Genomic DNA, 21,502 nt, shown 5'->3' with positions numbered 1-21,502 from the left:
GATTAGTTAATTTTATAGGACATGGGTTGAAATATTTGTTTGGCACAGCAGATGCTAAAGATGTCCAGAGATTGAATATGGTTTGTGATAACCTACAGTCATTTGAAACTAAAGTAGTGCATGCAACTGAGCAACAGTTGACTTATTTACATACGTTAGATGAAGCGTCGAGACAAAATGCACGAGACACTGTTGAGTTGGCTAAAGGATTGAAAGATTCAATTCAAAATTTCTCGCTTAGATTAGGTAGAAATGAAGCAGACCTATATGATGTACATGTAGCCATGGAGAAACAAGTTAGGTATAGTACAGCTATACGTGAAATAGAACTTGCAATGCAAGAAATGAAATTTAGTTTGATACAACTACAGGAGTCATTAGATTTGACTAGTATATGCAAATTAAGTAGTACTTTGATAAATCCCCATAATTTGTCAGATATATTAAAACAAGTTAGTTTACACAGATTGTCATTCCCACACTGCAGACGTAGGATACATCACACAACACAAAATCGAAAATGAACGTCTAACTACAGACATGCAGAGCATTATGAAGACTGAAATATCTACAAATATACCTATAAATCAATAAATGCATTGCATCGAAATATATAATAGTTTTAAAATGATAAAAATGACGATATAAAGCCTGAAGATGATGTCATAAAACATCGAAACATGTCGTACAATTAATAATAAGCGCACATAATAAATGTAACATTATACTACGATAAAAGCGCCATAATATAACATAATATAACTTATTGTAATATTTTATACTACAGATGTTATAGTGTTATATAAATTTTAACAACAACATTTTAAATACGTTTGTGTATTGACTGTGATAATAAACATATATTTGGTTTCAACACAAACATGACGCACTTAAGCTACAAAAAGTTAGTTTACATTTACCGACAGGCACGTCAATGTTAACGGGATTAACAGTTGAGGAAATGTACGTTTATTATGCAGTAGCTAGTGTACATGCAACAGCTACAACAAGAAGCATTCGTTTATTCATTGATATACCGTTGAAAGCTACCGATCGATACTTTGAGTTGTATCGGGCCCATTCCTTACCATTTTTCCATAAAGGGATTAATAGATTTATGATGATTGATGAACCATTCAATTATTTAGCAGTGGCTGAAGATCGACAGTTCTTTACAACCCTTACGGAGCAAATGTTGTCTCAATGTTATAAAGATTATTATACAGTATGCCCTTCAGATTTTGTTTTAAGAAAACCCGGACATCAAGATTGTTAGGTGGCTCTGTTCTTTGGAAAAATAGATATTGTATTAGAAAAATGCAAACGAATCATATTGCATGAAAATTTTGAACCTGTATGGATCAGGTCACCAGATTTCAAATACTGGATTTATAGTTTGGAATCAGTATTTGATACATTTGGCAAGTATCACATGAAAATTCTGCTAGGAGATTTCAATGCAAAAATTGGGAGGGAGGATATCTTCAAACCCACAATAGGCAGCGAGAGTCTCCATGCACTTAGTAATGATAACGGTGTTAGAGCAGTAACCTTTGCTATGTCAAAAGATTTAATTGTAAAAAGTACAAAATTTCCACACCGTGATGTTCATAAATACACTTGGACTTCCCCAGATGGCAGAACACACAATCAAATAGATCATGTTTTAGTAGATAAGAGAAGGCAGACAAATGTAATTGATGTGAGATCATTCAGAGGAGCAGATTGCGACACTGATCATTATCTGGTGGTAGCAAAAGTGAGGGAGCGGCTTTCAGTAAGTAGACGAACTAAACAAAATTTTGACACAGAAAGATTTGATTTGAAAAAATTAAGTGAGGGAGAGGCAAAGGAACAATATCAAGTTGAAATTTCAAATAGGTTTCAAATTTTAGAGACAAATGAAGATAATGAAAGTGTGGACATCAACAGGGAGTGGGAAAATGTCAGAAACTGCATCAAAATTTCAGCAAAAGAGAAACTATGATACTACAGGAGAAAGCAAAATAAACCGTGGTTTGATGAAGATTGTTCAAAATTAATAGATCGAAGGAAGCAAACAAAATTTCAATGGTTGCAGAACCCAAACAAAACAAATGCGGATAATCTATGTAACGTGAGACGTGAGGCTAGTAGAACCTTTAGGACTAAGAAAAGGGAATACCTGAAGGGCAAAATTGCTGAACTTGAGACAAATAATAAGGAAAAAAACATCAGAGACCTGTACAGAGGCATTAATAACTTTAAGAAAGGATATCAACCCCAGACCAATTTGGTAAAGGATGATAGTGGCAATTTGCTTGCAGATCCAATAAAAATTGTGAATAGGTGGAAAAATTTCTTTAGCGAGCTCTTAAATGTTCATGATACTGGTGATATTAGACAGATTAAAATGCATACAGCTGAACTGTTGGTGCCAGAACCTAGCTTAGATGAAGTGGAACTAGCCATTGGGAAGTTGAAAAGTTATAAATCTCCAGGAATTGATCAGATTCCGGCCGAATTAATTAAAGCAGGTGGCAAAGGGTTGCATATGAGGCTCCATAAGCTTATTCAGTTAATTTGGGATAAGGAAGAGATGCCACAACAATGGAAGGAATCCATAATTATTCCTATTCATAAGAAGGGGGACAAGACTGAGTGTGGTAATTACCGAGGAATATCGCTGCTATCAACCTCATACAAAATTCTATCAAACATTCTTTTGGCAAGATTAACCCCATATGTGAATGAAATTATTGGGGATCATCAGTGTGGGTTCAGACGAAACAGATCAACGATTGATCAGATCTTTTGCATTCGTCAGATACTAGAGAAAAAATGGGAGTTCGGTAGGACCGTACATCAGTTATTTATAGATTTCAAAAAAGCCTATGACTCTGTGAAGAGAGAAGTGCTATATAATATTCTTATTGAATTTGGTATACCAAAGAAGCTAGTGAGTCTAATAAAAATGTGCTTAAATGAAACCTGTAGCAAAATTCGAGTAGGTAAATATGTATCTGAGACATTCCTCTTCAAGAACGGTCTAAAACAAGGAGATGCTTTGTCTCCCTTGCTCTTTAACTTTGCGCTAGAATACGCCATCAGGAAGGTCCAAGGTAGGCAGGAGGGTTTGCAATTGAATGGGACACATCAGCTATTGGCATATGCTGATGATGTTAATTTATTGGGGGACGATATAAATACAATAAAGAGGAACGCAGAAGTTTTACTAGAGGCTAGTAGACAGGTGGGGCTGGAAGTAAATTCAGAAAAAAACTAAGTACATGTTAGTATCTCGTCATCAGAAGACAGGCGGGCAAAATTATCTTAGGGTGGCTAATAAATCCTTTGAAAGGGTTACAAAGTTCAAATATTTGGGAACAACAATAACAAATCAAAATGATACTTGTGAGGAAGTTAAGAGGAGACTAAATTCCGGAAATGCTTGCTACTTCTCAGTCCAAAATATTTTGTCTTCCCGTCTGATTTCTAAGAACCCGAAAATTAAAGTATACAAAACAATAATCTTGTCTCTTGTTTTGTATGGGTGCAAAACATGGTCTCTCACTCAGAGGGAGGAACACAGATTGCAGGTGTTTGAGAATCGGGTGTTGAGGAGGATATTTGGGCCTAAGAGGGAAGACGATGGGGCGTGGAGAAAACTGCACAATGACGAGCTTAAAAATCTGTACTGCTCCCCCAGTACTGTGAGGGTGATTAAGTCGAGAAGAGTGAGATGGGCGGGACATGTAGAACGCATGGATGGGACAAGAGGTGTGCACCGGGTACTGGTTGGGAAACCTGAAGGGAAGAGACCGCTGGGGAGACCTAGACGTAGATGGGAGGATAATCTCAGGCGGGATCTATGGGAGATAGGAGTTGAAGGAAACTGGATTTTGTTGGCCCAGGACAGGGTCCGGTGGAGGGCTTTGGTTAATTCGGTGATGAACCTTCGGGTTCTGTAAGCCATCTAGTTAGTTAGTTAGTTAGTTCACCCATTAGTCACTTTGAAATGTAGGACAACCGGGCCTCCCCAGGATTATGAACCAAATCAAGAGAAGTTGCTACATGGCACTGGAATTCTACCGAATTCTTCAGATTGCTATATATACTCTGAAACTTTTAAGTTGTTACCACATTCGTTGGGAAGAACCGCTGTTGGATTAAACAAATCTCACCTTATCCTACCAAGTATTGGTGATATATTAAAAACAGATGAACAAGCCTTGTTACAGGAGCACTCTGGTGATTTAACAGCACCACAGACAACGGAAAGAGTTATTCAACGAGCTACAGAACGAGTTGCTAGACCGGGACTAGATGTGGCTGAGATCTCTCGTACTCTACGACATGTCACACCTGGACATACTAATCATACTTTACCTTGGCTTATTGGGATCACAATAACACTTGTTCTATTAATAGTAGTATGTTTTATTCGCACTAAAAACACTGAAGGAGGACGATGGAGCAACTGGAAACGAATATGGACTCTACATTCGTCAACTCCTCAACCTGCAGTGGTAATGATGGCATCAGCAGTTCAAAGCGGGACTAGTGTAGCTGACATGGAATCAGAAGCAGAAGGGGCTGGGAATATAGTTAAACCACCTACGCCGTATGTTCGTCGGGGTAAATTGGAAGTGGAATTGTAGCTCCAGAAGTTAGCGTGGAGTTGAGCAGCGAGTCCATTATTCTTAAATCTGCTTGAATCCGTTCTAATCGAGAGCACAGAAGGAAGCGTCGTACACCAGCGATCAAGGATGATCCTGGGGGACCACCTTGAGTATAGTTGCCACTTTCAGCCATCTACATTGAATGATTGCTTCCTTGTTTTATAAAATGCATTTACCTAGTTGCATTAAAGTAAAGGTCATAACTTCCTCAGGAAGTTACATATAATCTTATTTCCTTTGTATTTTATTATTTAATTAAGATGTGTTAAAAATGAGCGTATATCGCTGCATTTTTAGTAAAGGTGAGGGTAAATGTTATGAACACCCTTGCTTATACATATAACTATATATATATATATATATATATATATATATATACACCTGTATATTCGGGTTACCTTTGTTTGATTAATCTATTGATGATTATTTGTTATTTCTTTATTTCATCTTATATATTGGAATACATGAGTAAACATGTTGTGAAGCAAGATCCGGAGAAGTTGCGGAGAACTGCAACCACACATTGGTCAGCTGCAGCCACAAGTTGCATCCTGTAAGAATGAAGACATCAAATCAGACATCTTCTTTTATAAAATATTATTTGAAATTAGGGCGTGAACAACCAATAATAATTCATGTCATGTGATGCCTAATGAAACACATATTTAAGGGATACTTTTTGGAAATTAGTTACTCTTCAGTGCGTATAGACTGTGATTAAACGAACCTTGTTCAGAGGGGAGGTCGTCGTGTTCGTCCTAACATTTGACTATCATGGAACTTCATAGAATTAAGCAGATATGGGTGTTTCTGCTGGCATAGATAATCTTACGAGCCACACATTAATAAAGCATAATGTAGTACAGGAGGTGACTGATTAATTGTCAAGTAGATGAACGATTTAATGTATATAAAAGTAGTTTATATTCACTTATAAATGTATTTGATTTATTTTCTTTAATTATTTGTTTGAAATAGAGTTATGTTAGATCCGCGTTGTGATTAATTGGGTTAACTTTGGTAATAAGTTACCTATGGTTAGGTAGGGTAGGTACCTGTCCGTATCCCCATCCTCCGGCCATAACAATAGTACATTCGACTATGAATGTGGTTTCAATGAAAGAAACAATGATTGAATTGCCGCAAATCGGCCTTGAACCTACAAGACTGGTTGTGTTAAAACAGCCATTCGATCTCGTTCCTTCTTTACACGGAGCCATCTAGTATTAGCCAAAGGGAATACTCCATCACCATCAGATTTATAGCACGATCTAACGACGATTTAACGAAGGATTCAGATATTCTTCCAACGACTCCTCAGTATGACCGAGAACAGCGAACAACTCAAACGGAAGGGAATCCAGATACATTTTACCTGCCTCATCAAGCTGTGGACAAGGAGGAACATGGGGACTTTAAATGGAGAATTGTGTTCGACGCGTCCTCGCACGAAGACAACGAAACCTCACTCAATGAGGTGCTGGAGATGGGACCAAAACTCCTCCTACGATTCTAGCTATATCCAGTGGCACTTATCGGCGATATCAACTAGGTCTTAGACACCAAGGACAGGGATCTGACAAGATTCTTCTGGTACAATGTAACACTAGACACTGAGGGAAACCACAACACGACTGATGAAGTAGCGACGTATCTTTTCAGTCGTCTCCCGTTTGGTTTGACCTCAAGCCCCTTTCTACTGTTAGCGCCGCTGAGGGAACTCGCCAACATGAACAAGACCACGTTCCCCAGAGTTGCGGCCCTCGTAGACAGTAGCACGTTCAGGGACAACTTCGCAGCGGGTGCCGAGGACGACAATGGGGCAATTACGCTCTTTCAGGAACTTACCGCGATGATGAGACAAATTAGGCTACCCATGGGAAAATGGGCAACAAACTCTGAACAACTGAAAGGCATCTGGTGGATCTAGAGCCTTGAAACTAAGAAGGAAGCGCACGTATTAGTGGTAGAATGGAAGCTGTGTGTTGGTTCCCACGAGAAGCCTGACAAAAGCGCAAACTACGCCAGTATGGTACTGGAGTCGTGTAAGTTTCGACTGGGGCCCGCTCCAGCCTATGAGGCTGGACTTACTCATGAACGTTCTTACAAGTTTTCCTTTGTTGCCTTCAAGCAAGATGAAGACGAAGTCTTGAAACATCAAGAAACTGGCATGGAGTGTGGATCGTCAGAGGAGGCGGCCAAGAACGTAGCTGCCAAATCTATTTTCGATAAGCTTTTCGTTGGTTCTCAGGAAGATTGAGCTAACTGACCCTACAACACGTCCGAAGTTTAAGTATAGAGTAGGTCAGGCTTTCTTGACTTTCCCGAATTTCGCTTGGACAAGGCTCCACGCACTCTTCCCTGGAGAGTTCGAAGCATACAGTTCACACAGACAAGTAGAGGTTCTGATGGATGCAGCAACTGAATTTCATTTCTCTCAATTTATCATCCTTGTCCTGCAACTGTAGCTGATCTTTGGTGTTCAACTAGTGAAGCGGCCTCTGACGACGTTGTGTTTCCATTCAAGAAACTACTTTGACTTTTCTTCAAAAGTAGAATAAATTAGTGAAGAAGATATACTTGGATTTTGGTTATCAGAACCTGGGTATAATCAACGACCAACTCTGGTTGTGCACAAACGTTATCACATAGGACAGAGACCACATGGCGGAAAGTAGGCGTATGGATGCATTATGCTGGAAAATTTTAATAGGTAATAAGTGTGGCAAGTGTAAAAAAGTAGTTAGAAATGGAATATTATGTGACAATTGCGATAAATGTAGCAACGTATGTGAGGAAAAGATACCTAATAATGAATGGTTCTGTGTTTTTGCCCATCACACGACGACTTGGTAAATGAAAACTTAACCACACAGCACTTTAATAGCGAAGTTCTTCGCAAGTTGTTCGAGGAAATATCGTCTTTGCGTGAAATACTATCTGTTCTACAGAATGAAATAATACAAGATACGCGTTTTCAAGTAAAGCAAGTGAATGAAATTGGCTGGCGTTATGCAGCCAAAGAAATTAGAAAAGAATGATACAGTCTACTCAACCGTTTCTAGTTCCAACGAGAAACAAAATGAAGTTGTTGACGACACGCAATCAAGGAAAGCATCAATTTGCCCAAAGGTAAATGCTTTGAAAAATAAAAATAAACTACGGTCGTGATATATCTACGTCGCTCTGTAAAAACAATGTTGATGTCTCAGTGTATGGTGAAGTCAGGCCTAGTGCTAAGATAAAAGGTGTAATGAAGAATTGTTTAAGAGATTGTTCATCATTAGGCTCTCAGGACTATGTAGTAATTATGGGAGGTGCCAATGACATTGTTCGAAATGACACAAAGAATTGTAACGGAATTTTGCACTGATATATTACAATTATGACACACATGAGCATCGTAGTTTGGGATATCCCTATCGCAGTGATATCTCCAATGTGCCAACACCTGCAAGGCTTAAAGAGAAAACATTCGCAGTGAAGAAAAATCCTTTTCCAGATGATACAAAACAATCATTCGCTCCATCAGGCTTCAAATTTAAAATCTTGTAGTCATAATATATTTTTTATAGGATGCAGAATAACTCAACAGTTAGTTGCTTATTGGAACCAATGTTTCAAGGACATGTGAACATAATTTGTATAATTATACATGTAGCCATTATGTAACAAATATCAATATGTTAATATCCCGCAATTCAGTGTGTCATTCCACTGGCTAGTTTATGTCAGAAAATTGGTGATGTCAGCTTATTTGTATGAAACTTTCCCCACTATGTCTCATTTTATTTTACATTTCTTAATTTTTGTTGTGGGTTTATGATCATCCTCATACTTTCTGTGGAAGAATGAAACGTATGTAGTGAATATATTTTGTAGGTGCATGTGCACGGATATTAATGTATTTTGGTAGACAATATTGATAAAGGATTTCTTGTTTAATTTGTGTATCACATATGATTAATATTTGCTGATTCTTCTGTACTTGAGCTATAATTATTTTATAGGAGGAACTTAAACTGGTGATGCAAATTTTATGTCTGGTCTCTTTGTGGAGGATTTATCACTGAACTCACAAGAAACTGAAACAAAATCTCTATTGGGGAGGGGGGGGGGGAAGAAGAAGAAAACAGAAATAAAAAAAAAGAAAAAAGAAAGGGATCTATAATTAAATTTCACTAATAATAATTCTTCATACATTAACCATTTCTTACATTTTAAATACATTCTGTAACCTGCAGCCCAAAATGACACTTTTAGCACCATCTGTTTCACAGATTCTCTGTCTGTAGGCCCTATACAGTATCCAATTATAAGATTTATTCGATCCTCCTTTTTGAATACCACTATTTTGGTTTTCTTTTCAAACCATAGTAGATGTCCTGCCATTTATTTTTCTGATTTCTACATTTGTATTAGTGCATTCCATTAGATGCCACTATCAAGTGAAACAAAATAACGTGGCGGAACACAGTGTGTGCATTCTTGGGACATTTTCTATTGCGTTCAACTCTGGTAGCAAAATGCGAAGGTTTGGTATCGTTAATGTCAAAGCCTGCCATTGGACACAAACTTTCGCCAGTTCCAGCCACCACCCATACTCACAAAATGTTTTTCTAAGATCCGTTTTAACGTTATTCGCTCATTTCCATATCGATTTTCAAACAGGCTAACCTAGCCAAAACATTTTATGAGTCACAAGTTCGCTTTTTGCTTAAGAAGAGAAAAACCTGTTTTTGCCAAACTTGAATGCTTGTTCTTTGAGACCAGGAAGAGTACACAGGATAAGGACAGAACTCTGGAGAAAGTGTCCTGAGTTTGAGTACCGGTGAGGGCGTTTCCTGTAGCTCCGAACTTAAGAACGATAGATAAATGGCGCCGAGACCAAGACCAAGTTAATTGCTACGAAGAGGCCATTACGAACACAAAGACCAAAAATGAGAAAAACTCTCCAGGGTTCGAGTCTCAGTGAAGATGTTGGTTTTATGAATAATGTTTTCTATGATGTTCAATATTACGCATCGAATGAAGGCCTGTGATAAATTTTCGGAAAACATAATTGATAACGAATGCAAGCATTTGTCGAATTTTCCCACAGTAATGCTGTGGAAACTCTACCAGGCTTGAGGCCTAAACGTACAAGAGAAAGAACGAACACCACGCGCTTTGCCAAAGAAATGGAGTCTCACGGACGATACATCATTTGACGTCTGCGAGAGGACTAACGGGACAGACTCCAAGATACCTTTCGTCGTCTAATCAGTTTAGATGACGGGAAGTGAAGTTCAAACATAATAATGTCAACTTTGCAATTTATGTTCAACTTGATGCCTGAGTAACGCTTTCGATCCTGTAAAATATCCGTTATAGTTGCTTAAGATGTCTGTAATTCTTCAGAAAAGAAAAAAGTTTGGAAATAGCCATGTACTGTTGACCATATTCTGATTCCTATAGTTTTAAAACTGTTATGCATGGATTCCAATATTCTTCAAGGAAATATAGACCACATTATTGGCAATAGTCAGCAACAGCAAGATTCCAACATGCACCAGGCTTACCACCAGCAGAAAACACCAGTGCAGCCAAAGAAACATTGTCAACAGAAGAAGAGAGGAGAGGAAAGGAAAACATGGCAAACATACACCAAAGTGTCATCTTGCTGTTGTGCGGAATCGCAGAGTCCCTAGACCGCCAAACGCATTCATGGTCTTCTCAAACGAATGGAGAAATAAACTGGCTGCCCTGTAACATGCAGACAGCAATAATAAAATCAGCGTGAGGTAAGTTGCATTACAAAATCTACTTCGGGACAATTACTTGTTAATAATTTAATGTGCAGAGAATTCGTGAACGACAAATTGTCTTCAAAGCCATTCGAATTCAGCGGACATGTACGACACTTCATTTGACGTCTGCGAGAGCATTAACGGGACAGACTCGTCTAATCAGTTTAGATGATGCTATTCACGACTTACTATCCGATAGTGAGTACCCGGCTGACGTGGAAAGATGTGAGCAATATATCGACTAAGCCAAACGTACGATTCGAAAGACCTCAAGGGCAACTGAGAGGAAACTTGCATCGCCAACAGCGAGTGTTGGATTCACGGATTCGCAATCTCTCAGGGCGACAGCTCCAATCCCAGCGACGAGCTAAGTCAGACTACCGCCAATTAAACTTGAGCCATTTTCTGGAAACGTTGAAAAATGTTCCCGATTCTGGGAACAGTTCGAGTCTTCGATCGACATCGATCCCACACTATCAACAATAAATAAACACGTATTTCTGCGCGGATACTTGGAGGACGAACCAAAACAGATGGTAGTCGCGAAAACTTATGAAGAAACGAAGAAAATACTCATAGACCGCTACGGTGTCAAGAACAGGATAATACAGGCTCACTTAGACTACCTGGAAGACATAAGCCTCATCCAGCACGCCACTACGTAAGCGCCGAACACTACGTACATTGAAAGCAATCGCAACATCCACGCCCTTCGTTCACTTGGAGAAGACGTTAACGGATATGGTCGAGTGTTGGCTCCGAAGATACTCCGCGGCTTCCCGGACGAAATTGGTCGACGTTGGATCATTCAAGTGGAAAGGGAAGCCGATATTTTCAGGTTAATGGAATTCCTAGGCGAAGAAGTGGAGGCTGCCCTTATCACACAAAAGATACGTGGTGAGTTCGTCAGTTCTGCTAACTTCACGCCTACCGCAGAAACTCTCACGTACACGACAAGCCGGGAAAAGTAACAAGGAACACTAGAGATGAACCAGACCGCTGCTGCGTGTTCTGCGAGTCTCGTAGCCATTGGGCTCAGGATTGCAAGAGAACTGGTATGGTATAGTTTACAAGAAGTTAGCCGGCCAAAGTGCTGCTGTGGATATGGAAAGAACGGAGCTGTGCTCGAGAGACTGCTGGAGGGATATGAGCCGCGGGGCATTTATAATGCGGATGGGACGGGACTTTTCTACAACGCCCTCCCGGATATGACGCTGGCATTGAAAGGTAAATCTTGCCACGGAGGAAAACGTGCAAAACACCGGATTAATAACATAACTTTTGTTAATTGCAGGTGTCTGCACTTCGACTGACATCTAACATTACAGGAAACGGCTACTCCACAGGAGGAGGCACAATGTGTATCCTGGTTTATCGAGACAAGATCAGATGCGCAGGTGCAGCGCAAGTTCAGGACCAAATAGGGAAGGGAACCGCCATCAAGACCCACAATTCGTGAGTGGCACAGGAAATTTATGGCGGCTGGCAGTCGCCCACCAAACACATTGAACGTGTGCGTGGTGCATTTGTCCGTAGCCCCGGAAAGTCCATTCGCACCGCCGCCAGACAATTGGACCATCCACAAAATCTGAGACTGTACGCATACAAAGCTCTTGATTCAGATGATGGGCCACGTCGTCGACATGCTGGCTCGAATTGACGTCGAGGAAGGCTTCCTTGAGCGTGTTCTCTTTCGGAGGGGAAGTAAAGCTGGCGGTCCAATTTCGTAGATTTACGGCACGAAAAAGCATGAACGGGATGTTTCGTCAGCAAAAATCAGCGGCCATTTTTCACCCACATATCTCCCGATTCCTACTAGATGGCTCTAGCAGTCAAATATCACGATTGAGCAGAAATTGTGCGGAGGCACTGGGCTGGTCACCCACTACTCACAAATACACATTTCTAAAAGACCAGGAAGAGAGAATATTTTAAATTTGTACCACAATATACGAGTGTGTATTGAAACCTTTAGCAATAATATTCCGGTGTAGGGGAACAGTTTTCGTTTCAACATTCTCAATACAACAAACGATCGCTGCTACTTCCACTACACGACTGAACATTCGGCCTCTGAATGTACAACGAATACTTGAAGCAGTATTTGAGTAGCATCGCTGCCAGTGCTCATGCACTTTCTATCTTAAACCCTTTCGTCGCGCAAAGTAGCAGCGCAGTGGAAGCGTGCTGGGCCCAGAACCCAGAGGTTGTGGAGGGCGGATCAAATGGTAGCAGAGCGTGGTTCATTATTTTCCATCTTGGAACGATCTAAGTTCTGATCGTGGGTTCGCTTGACGACCGCGTTTGATTGCAGTGTACTTCAGACGTTGTACTGCCTCGGAGATCTACCACTGGTCGCGACCTGTTTTGGTGCAGCAGTGTAACGAATGGGGCATTCGTGAGTTACGTGAGCGTGTGTCAGTCTTTGTTAAACAGGGCAAGCATAGGACTTCGTGAAACACGGACGCATTTCGGTGGAAGATGAGGTATCTCGACAGGGTTCTTTTAGTCGGGGTGAAGAATCGGGCTCTCGTGTGGCTCTGCCGGAAAATGATTCTCCCATACTGTCAGAACTATTGAAAAATGTGGAGTGTTTAGAGTCTGACGATCCCAAAGCCATTTATTTTTTTTTTCAGAGGTGAAAGCTATGTACGATCTTCACCTGCTTTCGGATAGAGCCTGTTGCCCCGAGTAAAAGGGTGCATGTTGACCTTTTTGGGGGAGTGTATCGGGCGAGAAGATTCATGGGAGCAATGCAAGCTTGAGGTACTAGATGAATACTTCCCATTTGTGATTAGGGAGAGGTTAGTCAGGGAATTAATTGTCGGCAGATTCCAAGGGCGCAACGACCCTTTACGAACATTTATTGATGAGATCATTAAAGCGGCGGAATTTTTTAGGTATGCCGCCACCGAACAAGTAGTGGATCGTGTTTTAATGAACATGCACCCGAACATCTTGGCGCAGTCGGCATTTTTGGAACGCCCGCGATCCTACAAGGAGCTTCGGAAGTTGGTCGGCTATGTGGAGGGTAAAGTTGCCGTATTGGACGAACGGAAACGGGCGGAACAATTTTCCAGACTCCTACCGGTGGATATAGCGGGCGTTGAATCCTACAAGGAGTCTTCAACGCAGGTTGGCTCTGAAGGCTTTATAACGGTAAAAAGAAAAAGGAACTTCGGCGGTCAAAACGACTAACCAGCCCTTTATTGGGGTCCGAAACTCTGCCTCTCTGCCTATAATTTCTGAGAAAGAGAGGTCTATGGCCCTGTTCGTTTCGCGGTTTAGTCCTGAGATCACGACTGTGGATATTGAAACCTCATTAAAAGAGCAATTACGCCTTAAGAATTTGGTGTGCACCAGGCTTAAAACAAAATTCAGTAGTTATTACTCTTTTCACGTTTCGGCCAATGAAGATGACTTTCCACTAATTAATACTGGAGTGTGGCCAAATGGTTACCTTATTGCTCCATTCTACTCCTCGAGCACACCTGTCAGGTCAACAGAGTCAGGCTGTGGGGCTCCTGTGCCTGGAGGCGGCTCGGATTCCCACTGATTATGGCTCTCGACTACTGCGATTTTGATATATTTCATCAAAATGTCAGGGGTCTAAGAACCAAATGCAGTCACTTCATTGACAATGTTTTCGCTATCACGTCCGGAATTTACTGCATTACGGAAACCTGGCTTAATGACTCTATATTAAGTTAAAATATTTTTCCTGAATCTTATTACGTGTTTCGTGCCGATAGAGATTACTTAAGCTCCAATAAAAAAACGCGGAGGCGGAGCGCTGACTGCATTCTCAAAGTCGTTGTGCGTCGTTAAACGAAGGCATGATCTGGAAACGATTGAAGAGTATGTGGGGGTTGAAACCATAGTCTGCTTACGTGGAATCATAACTTTGCCCCGGATTGCGATACAAAAGTAATTGAAAATTATTTAAACTCTTTAGAAGTAAATCTAAACTCGCATTTCTATCGGGTTGTCATGTTAGGAGATTTTAATGCTCCCGATTACGACTGGCTAAACGGCACCCCTTCTTCTAATTCTTACTATTGTAACAAAATTAAAGGTAATTTACGCCACCTCGTGCTTTCTTGGCCTTAATCTGCCCAACAGCTGCGCTCCTCCAAAGAATGCGTTGCTCGACCTTGTCTTTACTAACATCAGCAATCTCAGCATTTCTCTTTCTACTCACTCGCTGGTGCCTCCTGACCACTATCATCCGCCTCTTGTCCTTAATCTTAAATCAATTCTTGACTGTCAATAAACTTCGCTTACGCCTCGACGCAATTACTGCACAGGAGACTAGTTATTACCTTATGATGCCCTAGTAAACAAGGACTGGTCTTGCGTTCACAATGAAAATTCTGTTGATGCTGCAGTTAATAATCTCACGGCTACTGTGTCGAAGGCTATTAACATAGCAGTTCCCTTTGCAAAACCCAAAAATTCTACCTATCCTCGTTGGTTTTCCAAAACTTTTGTCTATTACGTTAGAAAGAAGAATGCGTCTCTTAAGAAATTTACCAAATCTAAGTCTGATTACACTTGTCAACAATGTTTCAGTAACACGGATGAAAATATTTGTTTCATATTGTATTTTTGCGCTAAATTCAAATATGGCCTTGAAAAGTTTCCATCACGTACCATTTTTGTGTTATTTTGTCTTGAATTTCTTGATTCCATAGGGATATTTTTGCTGGTTGGCTACACTGACAGTCTCCCATAACCTCACTTTAAGTGTGAGTTTTGACGTTTAAGCACATGCTATTGTAATGACATGAATGGTCTTATGAAAGAAATAGGAGTCATTTATGATCCATAAGAATGGCGACTATTTATAGATTCGTCAACGTTCAGATTGAAGGCCGTGATACCAAATTAAAAGAAGGAATTTTTATCGGGCCTCAGATCAGAAAACTGTTGGACGATGGAAATTTTGAAACCAGACTTTCTGCTAAAGAACTCGCAGCGTGGAAATCCTTTGTATGAGTGGTGAAAGGTTTCCTTGGAAAGCGAAAGGAAGAAAACTACCAGCAGCTTTGTAAATAAACCCATAAACATGACATTAATAGTAGGCTAAACTTTGTACTGTATACGGAATCGAGAAAAAGTAAAAATCTTACGTGTTGGGTGTTTTTCAAGGTCATATTTGAAATGAGCGCCCCAAAATTAGTAAACAAAACTGAAAATTGTCCATGTTACCGGGAAAAAGTGAAAAATTGTTGTCCTGTGTTATTTGTAGCATCCCAGATGCTTATGGGTCCCGCTCCAAGTATTGTCATCCCACCAGTCGACAGACTGGCGCCCGGTGGTCACATCCAAACACAACAAATAATAAGTTATCCCTCGGAGAGTTGGGATTTCTGCCCCAAACAGTAAGATAAAGCAGTGTCTGGCATGTACGAAGAGACCATTGTGAATGTAAGGGTGAGAACCCACATGAGGGGGTGATTTAGTTCCCCCCTCCCTTCGCAGTTTTACCTCATAAGCTCGGTGTTTGATGCCGAGTGAGTCGGGGGACATTTTCCACAACTTCTGTCGTCTTCTGATCCATATAAGTACTTATCATCGGTAGCTATACTCTTATTCATTAAACTTACTCTTCGAACTTTCACTCTTTAACGACGCCTTACCCACCATCAACCAATAACATAAATAGCAGTCCGCTCGGCCATCTACATCGTGCCATTTCGACTCCCGGGTCAAAGGACCCAGGGTTCGTGATAAGTGATATTATACTTTAATAACTACTGTCTCCATTATGCACTGCACTGAACGTGACTTCAGAACACAACAAAAACAAATGCACATAGCTCTTCGTGCGATGACTAAATTCACCTCATTCTAGTCTTTATAAGTAAATGTCTATATTGATCTCACCGAGACTTCAGTGCTGCCTCTCGTGTCGAATCATGGAAGCGTACATCACTGCGTTACGTGAAAATGTGCTCCTAACCCAACTCCCACAGCAGGGGCTCAGAATACATCCAAGGGAGCAGTTCTAGACAGACAAAGAACGCGCCCATAAGTACAAAGCAGTAACAGGTCAAACGTGTAGAGTCGATCAAATAATAGTATGGAGCACAGTAGTCAGCTACGACGACCGGTTTTCGTATTCCAGCAGTGATTTCCTTTTTCCGTCAGCCGTCCTGTTCAGACAAGTTCTTTTACACACTCGGACTCGCGTGCAGTGAGTACAGGAGAAAATTCAAGGTTAAACGGGTGCAACGTGAAACTAACTACCAACGGCCATTTTGTGAGGCAGCTCATATCGGTCTTGGTTTAAACAAATTTACGTTTTACGTCACTCACCTGCTTCTTTGTGTGATACTCCAAATGCATCCGCCGACCACAGAAGGAGACGACACAAATGCAGTATCAGGAACAAGTCACCCACAAAATGTTCCAAATTTCCCAGCAAAAGTAAAAACGTTAAAAAATCTGTAGCTGCCAACACACTGAAAGACTTCTTTTAGCACCAAGAAACATTAAATCGCTTGCTTATATAACACCTGCGGCACGTTTTTCAAAGCATCTATGCTCTTCCAAAAATGTTATTGATCAGACAACAGAAATCACTCGTTCAAACACTTCGCACATGTAAAGACAAATACACGAGTCAGATGGGAAACAGAAAACTTCGAACGGAACCGTGCACCGCTGTATATACCAACCGACTGGCTCAGTCCAGCGGAACGATAGTGTGATCGGGAAAAGAGGGTTGGGGGGAGAAGTCGACTCACGAAATATTCCGAAATCGAACGACTATTGCCGAACACATTACATTTCCTACAGTCTACAGATCACGAGAAAGGAAGTCGTTTCTGGTGCGGTGCGGGGGGAATGTTTACTGCCAGCTGGACTAGAGGGCTGCTATTGGTGGGAAGTGTGACACGCCAAAGAGTTATGCTACTACAACACAGACTGAAAACATCAGGCAGTTGAGATTAGCCTGTAGTGTGAGCGTCTCTTCTGTGTCCTGTGGGTTTTGTGATAATATTCAATCACAGGTGATTTAAAGATGTCGAGTGTACGTAAACAGGCGAAAACTATTCACAGGGAAGCGCGAGAAATAATATCCAGCGTAGTGAAGCTGTGTGATGAGGAAGCAAGACCCGTGCAACAGACAGGGCAGCCAAATACACGGGTGTATCTAAGGTTTTAATTAAGAAGGTACGGCGAGAGTCAAAAGATAGAGACGAGAAGGGCACACTGTCACCTTTACACACGCCAGGGAAACACCGGCCTAAACCTACTGACATGTCAGTGATAAGGCGGACTGTGCAAGAATTTTACGCAATGCAGAAGAGAGTACCAAGCTGCCCCAAGCCACTGCCCATAATTAAACAGAAAATCGACTTTCCATGGGGTGTTGAATCTCTACGGAATATTTTACATATTTTAGGGTTTAAGTGGAAGACCCTGATTGAAAGGCCGGACATAGTAAACTGGCGAGGGAGGTATTTAGTGAATATTAAGACGCTTCGCAATGAAGGAAGACAAATATTCTACCTAGACGAAAGCTGGGTAGACAGCAATTTAACTTTCAAAAAGTTAAAGGGGTATGCTCTGATGGAAATGCTGGAAAAAGACTGATTATGGTTCACGCTGGATCGCGTGCTGGTTTCCTTCAAGGTGCGGGACTGATATATAAAGCTGGCTCGGCACGTGGCGACTACCATGGTCAGATGAACAGTACAAATTTTGAAAAGTAGATTAGAGAGAAAATGTTACAGAATTTGCCCCCCAGTTCAGTGGTAGTACTTGATAACGCTCCATACCACAGCAGATAAAGCCCCATCGAAATATTCGGTTAAATCTGAAATGATCTCATGGTTACAGCGGCACGGAGTTTTCTGTGATCGAGCTATGAGAAAAGGCCAACTGTAAGACCTAATACTGACAAGGAAACAAAAGAAATATTTTCAAAATTGATCAGTTACTAAACGCCCATGGTCACATTGTAGTTAGGTTGCCTCCATACATGTATGACCTTAGCCCAATAGAACTACCGTGGCCTAAGGTAAAAATTACGTTCGCGAGAATTACGTGAAAGGAGATCTGTCTTTGAAGCGGCTGCTGGATTTAACAACAGACTGCGAAGGATTGGGAAGGATACTGCCAACATGTGGAACAAAAATACTGGGAACGGGACGGGGTTGTTGCTGACGTGATAGACTCAATTATTATTTCCAATCCAAATGACAGTAGCGATGACGAAGAGACTTCTCGTGAAGATATTGAGTCTGAAGTAGCAACTGACTTTTCTAACTCCGAGCACTACGAGGTAATTTTAAAGCTATACTGATTGGAACTTATGAAAGCCTTTTGTCTGTTGTTCCTTCAGTGGTTGTGGAACGAATGCTTTTAGGTTGGCTAGTAGCAGCAGGTCACTCACCGCGAAATCTTGCGCATGCGCGTATATCGCATTCCTACCAGGGCTTATCTCTTGATCTGTGGACTGTACACACAGTGAAGCAGTCTTTCTACACGGCATGAAGGTAAAGTGGTCGCAGGAGATTTTGGCCGGTGGAATATTCAAGGTGAAGGCTAGTAGGCAATTAAAGAGTACCCAGTCCCCAAAACGGTGGAGGGCGTTAGAACATTCCTGGGCATGGCATTTTTTCACGGGAGGTTAATTCCAAATTTTGCTCAGATAGCAAAGCCATTGACACAATTAACTAAGAAAGAAGAAAGATTTGAGTGGAAGTCCCAATGCCAAAGTGCATTCGATGAACTCAAATTTAAGCCAAGTACAAATCCAGTACTGGCGTACCCAGATTTTCGGTTGCCATTCATACTTAAAACTGATGCATCCAAGATGGCGGGAGCTGCAATTCAGGGCGGAATAGAGAGGCCTATTTCGTTCGCTAGCAGAGAGTTCGCCTAAATAAGACTGAGAGAGCATATTCGGCTCTTGTCTGGGCCACCAAGTGTTTTCGATGCTATCTAAACAGACGAACATTTTTGATAATAACAGGCCGTGCTGTCCGACGTTCTTGCATAATTTTGCAGACAACAATGGCCGTCTGCGGTTTGGCGGATTTTGATTTTACTGATGAACATACCCCAGGCTCAAAAGTCGTGCCCAAGAAGCAAGAAGTGCTCAAAGCACAGTTCAGTGACCCGTTTTGTGGACGACAGAAAAGAAGTCATTTCACAAACAAAAGCGAATTCTTTCTAGACTGGGACGGAGTCGTGTATCGTCGTCAGGTTGGTAGGCAAGCCTTCTTGGTAATCCCGGAAACTATCTTCGCTATTCATCCAGCACGGAATTAATCGGTCTTAACCACTGGTGGTCGAATAAGAGACAAATCTCAGGGAGGAAATTAATTTCAATCCTAATCACAGATAAAGGACGGCCATTTGTATCTAATTTCTTTAAGGAAACTAGCAAAATTTTGAGAGTCAGAAAAGTGCAGAGTCAGCGTATAATGTAATGGGAAACGAAATGGTGGAACGTTTTCATAGTTCCCTCCATGATGGTCTTTCAAACTATATAGATGGAACAAGTACCAATTGAGACATAGTAGTACCATTTTTCTTGATTGCATTTAGAGCCACACCCCATAGCACCACCAGCTACAGCCGCTTCTATCTGATGCGCGGTAAGGAAACTAATCTGCCCACTCAGAACGATCTGCAAGCCAAATTGACAGAGGAATTACTAAACTCTGAGCACGCGACAAGATTAGAGAACTTAAAATTTAGTTTAGAAGAAGTCGCGAAGGAAAATAACCGGAAGTCCCATGGAAAAAATAAAGAAACTATGACAAAAAGCTTAACTTTGAAATTGGTGATGAGGTGTATTTGTCATGGACCCATTGAACCAAACCTGTCCAAAAGAAAAATAAATTCGGCGAAGGGAAGTAAAAAACCGAGACCAAAAAGAAGTCATTCTGTCGCGAACGATGTGGAGTGAGGAGGCTCGCGAACCACTAACGCCACTCGAACCCCAGGGTACCGATGACGCACGTCAGCCAGTGACTCTCAGGCCAGCACAGCCTCAGTGGACGGGGACCCCAGCCACACGCAGAGCACCACAACTATGCGGGATCCAAACTATGAACCTTCTAGTTCGCCTCGCTCGAGACGCGAACTAGAGGCCACACCGCTAGGACCCCCAGTTACGAGAGTCCGCGCTAGACTACAGCTGATCACGCAGTTAGATCATTCAGCATCCGAGTCTAGAAAGAACGCCTTCACCGGGACATCAACACGAAGATACAATCACATGAAAATCGTACACAAGAACCTGGTACATAGCAATCCCTTCAGATTCTTGTATCCTCTTCACCACAATAATTTGTTACGGAAAACCAAAAATATGCACGCGGTCATCACGTAAGATCAACCGTCCTAAGAAATGTAAAAACCCTACCCAGAGAGCACCCATCGAAATTCCGAGAAACCTTTAGTCGAAGCAACTTCACTAGAAAACAATACAAATGACATTCAGCTGAAACAAGAAATAAAGCGACGAAGAGACGCCTCAGGAGGAGAAAGCCGACAAAATACAACAAAATTAAATTTTGGAAATGTGGCCCAATGTAGCAACGGAATATACCAGACGTTATGAAAACAGGAGGTTCCAAAGATGAAAGAGTGGACATCTTCCAGGAGCTGACGCTTCGACACGCACTGCACAGCAAAGGAACAAATAAACAGCTACGCAGGCGCAGGATATGAGGAGCTGTCACACTGAGAAGCTATAGGCTCGAAGCCAGCCACTGAAGTAGGTGGCCAAAGAAGATCCAGTTCTCAGAAGAACTGGGTGTACACGAAATGCATGCACCTAGTTAACAGCCTAAATTATGCATAAATTACAAATGGAGTAAAACTGCAGAGAATTTCTTTATGTTAACGAAAGTGAGGACACTTTTCATTGCAACATCCGCTGAAATATCGGATGTTCAGTTCAGATTGGGAGAGACTCATGACGATGTCTCATCCCCGGTTATCAAAATATGTACGTGGACGGAGGCGGCCAACTTACTACGAAACTGGTGACACTGAGTCAGCGCGGTCCGGGGTTCACCCTGA

The 21,502-nt window shown here is 41.5% G+C and overlaps 1 protein-coding gene and 1 long non-coding RNA gene across 2 annotated transcripts; one reads left to right on the top strand and one right to left on the bottom strand.

Moving 5' to 3' along the window:
- Positions 1-934: 934 nt before the first annotated feature.
- On the top strand, positions 935-4,640 carry LOC147872404 (uncharacterized). The gene is made up of 3 exons (XM_087357036.1): positions 935-1,273; positions 1,310-1,421; positions 4,411-4,640. The coding sequence occupies exons 1-3, from the start codon at positions 935-937 to the stop codon at positions 4,638-4,640; spliced, it is 681 nt and encodes a 226-aa protein (XP_087213162.1).
- A 441-nt stretch (positions 4,641-5,081) lies between these two features.
- On the bottom strand, positions 5,082-17,169 carry LOC147872403 (uncharacterized). The gene is made up of 3 exons (XR_015537356.1): positions 16,772-17,169; positions 16,340-16,460; positions 5,082-5,212 (listed from the first exon to the last, which is right to left on the bottom strand). It is a non-coding gene; the product is annotated as an uncharacterized LOC147872403 (long non-coding RNA).
- Between the last annotated feature and the right edge of the window lie 4,333 nt (positions 17,170-21,502).

The sequence above is a fragment of the Zootermopsis nevadensis genome, unplaced genomic scaffold (assembly GCF_977971745.1).
Source record: "Zootermopsis nevadensis isolate Lab colony 2312 unplaced genomic scaffold, Znev_1.0 Znev_ptg000028l, whole genome shotgun sequence".
NCBI lineage: Eukaryota > Metazoa > Arthropoda > Insecta > Blattodea > Termopsidae > Zootermopsis > Zootermopsis nevadensis.
This window is presented reverse-complemented; position numbering and strand designations above follow the sequence as displayed.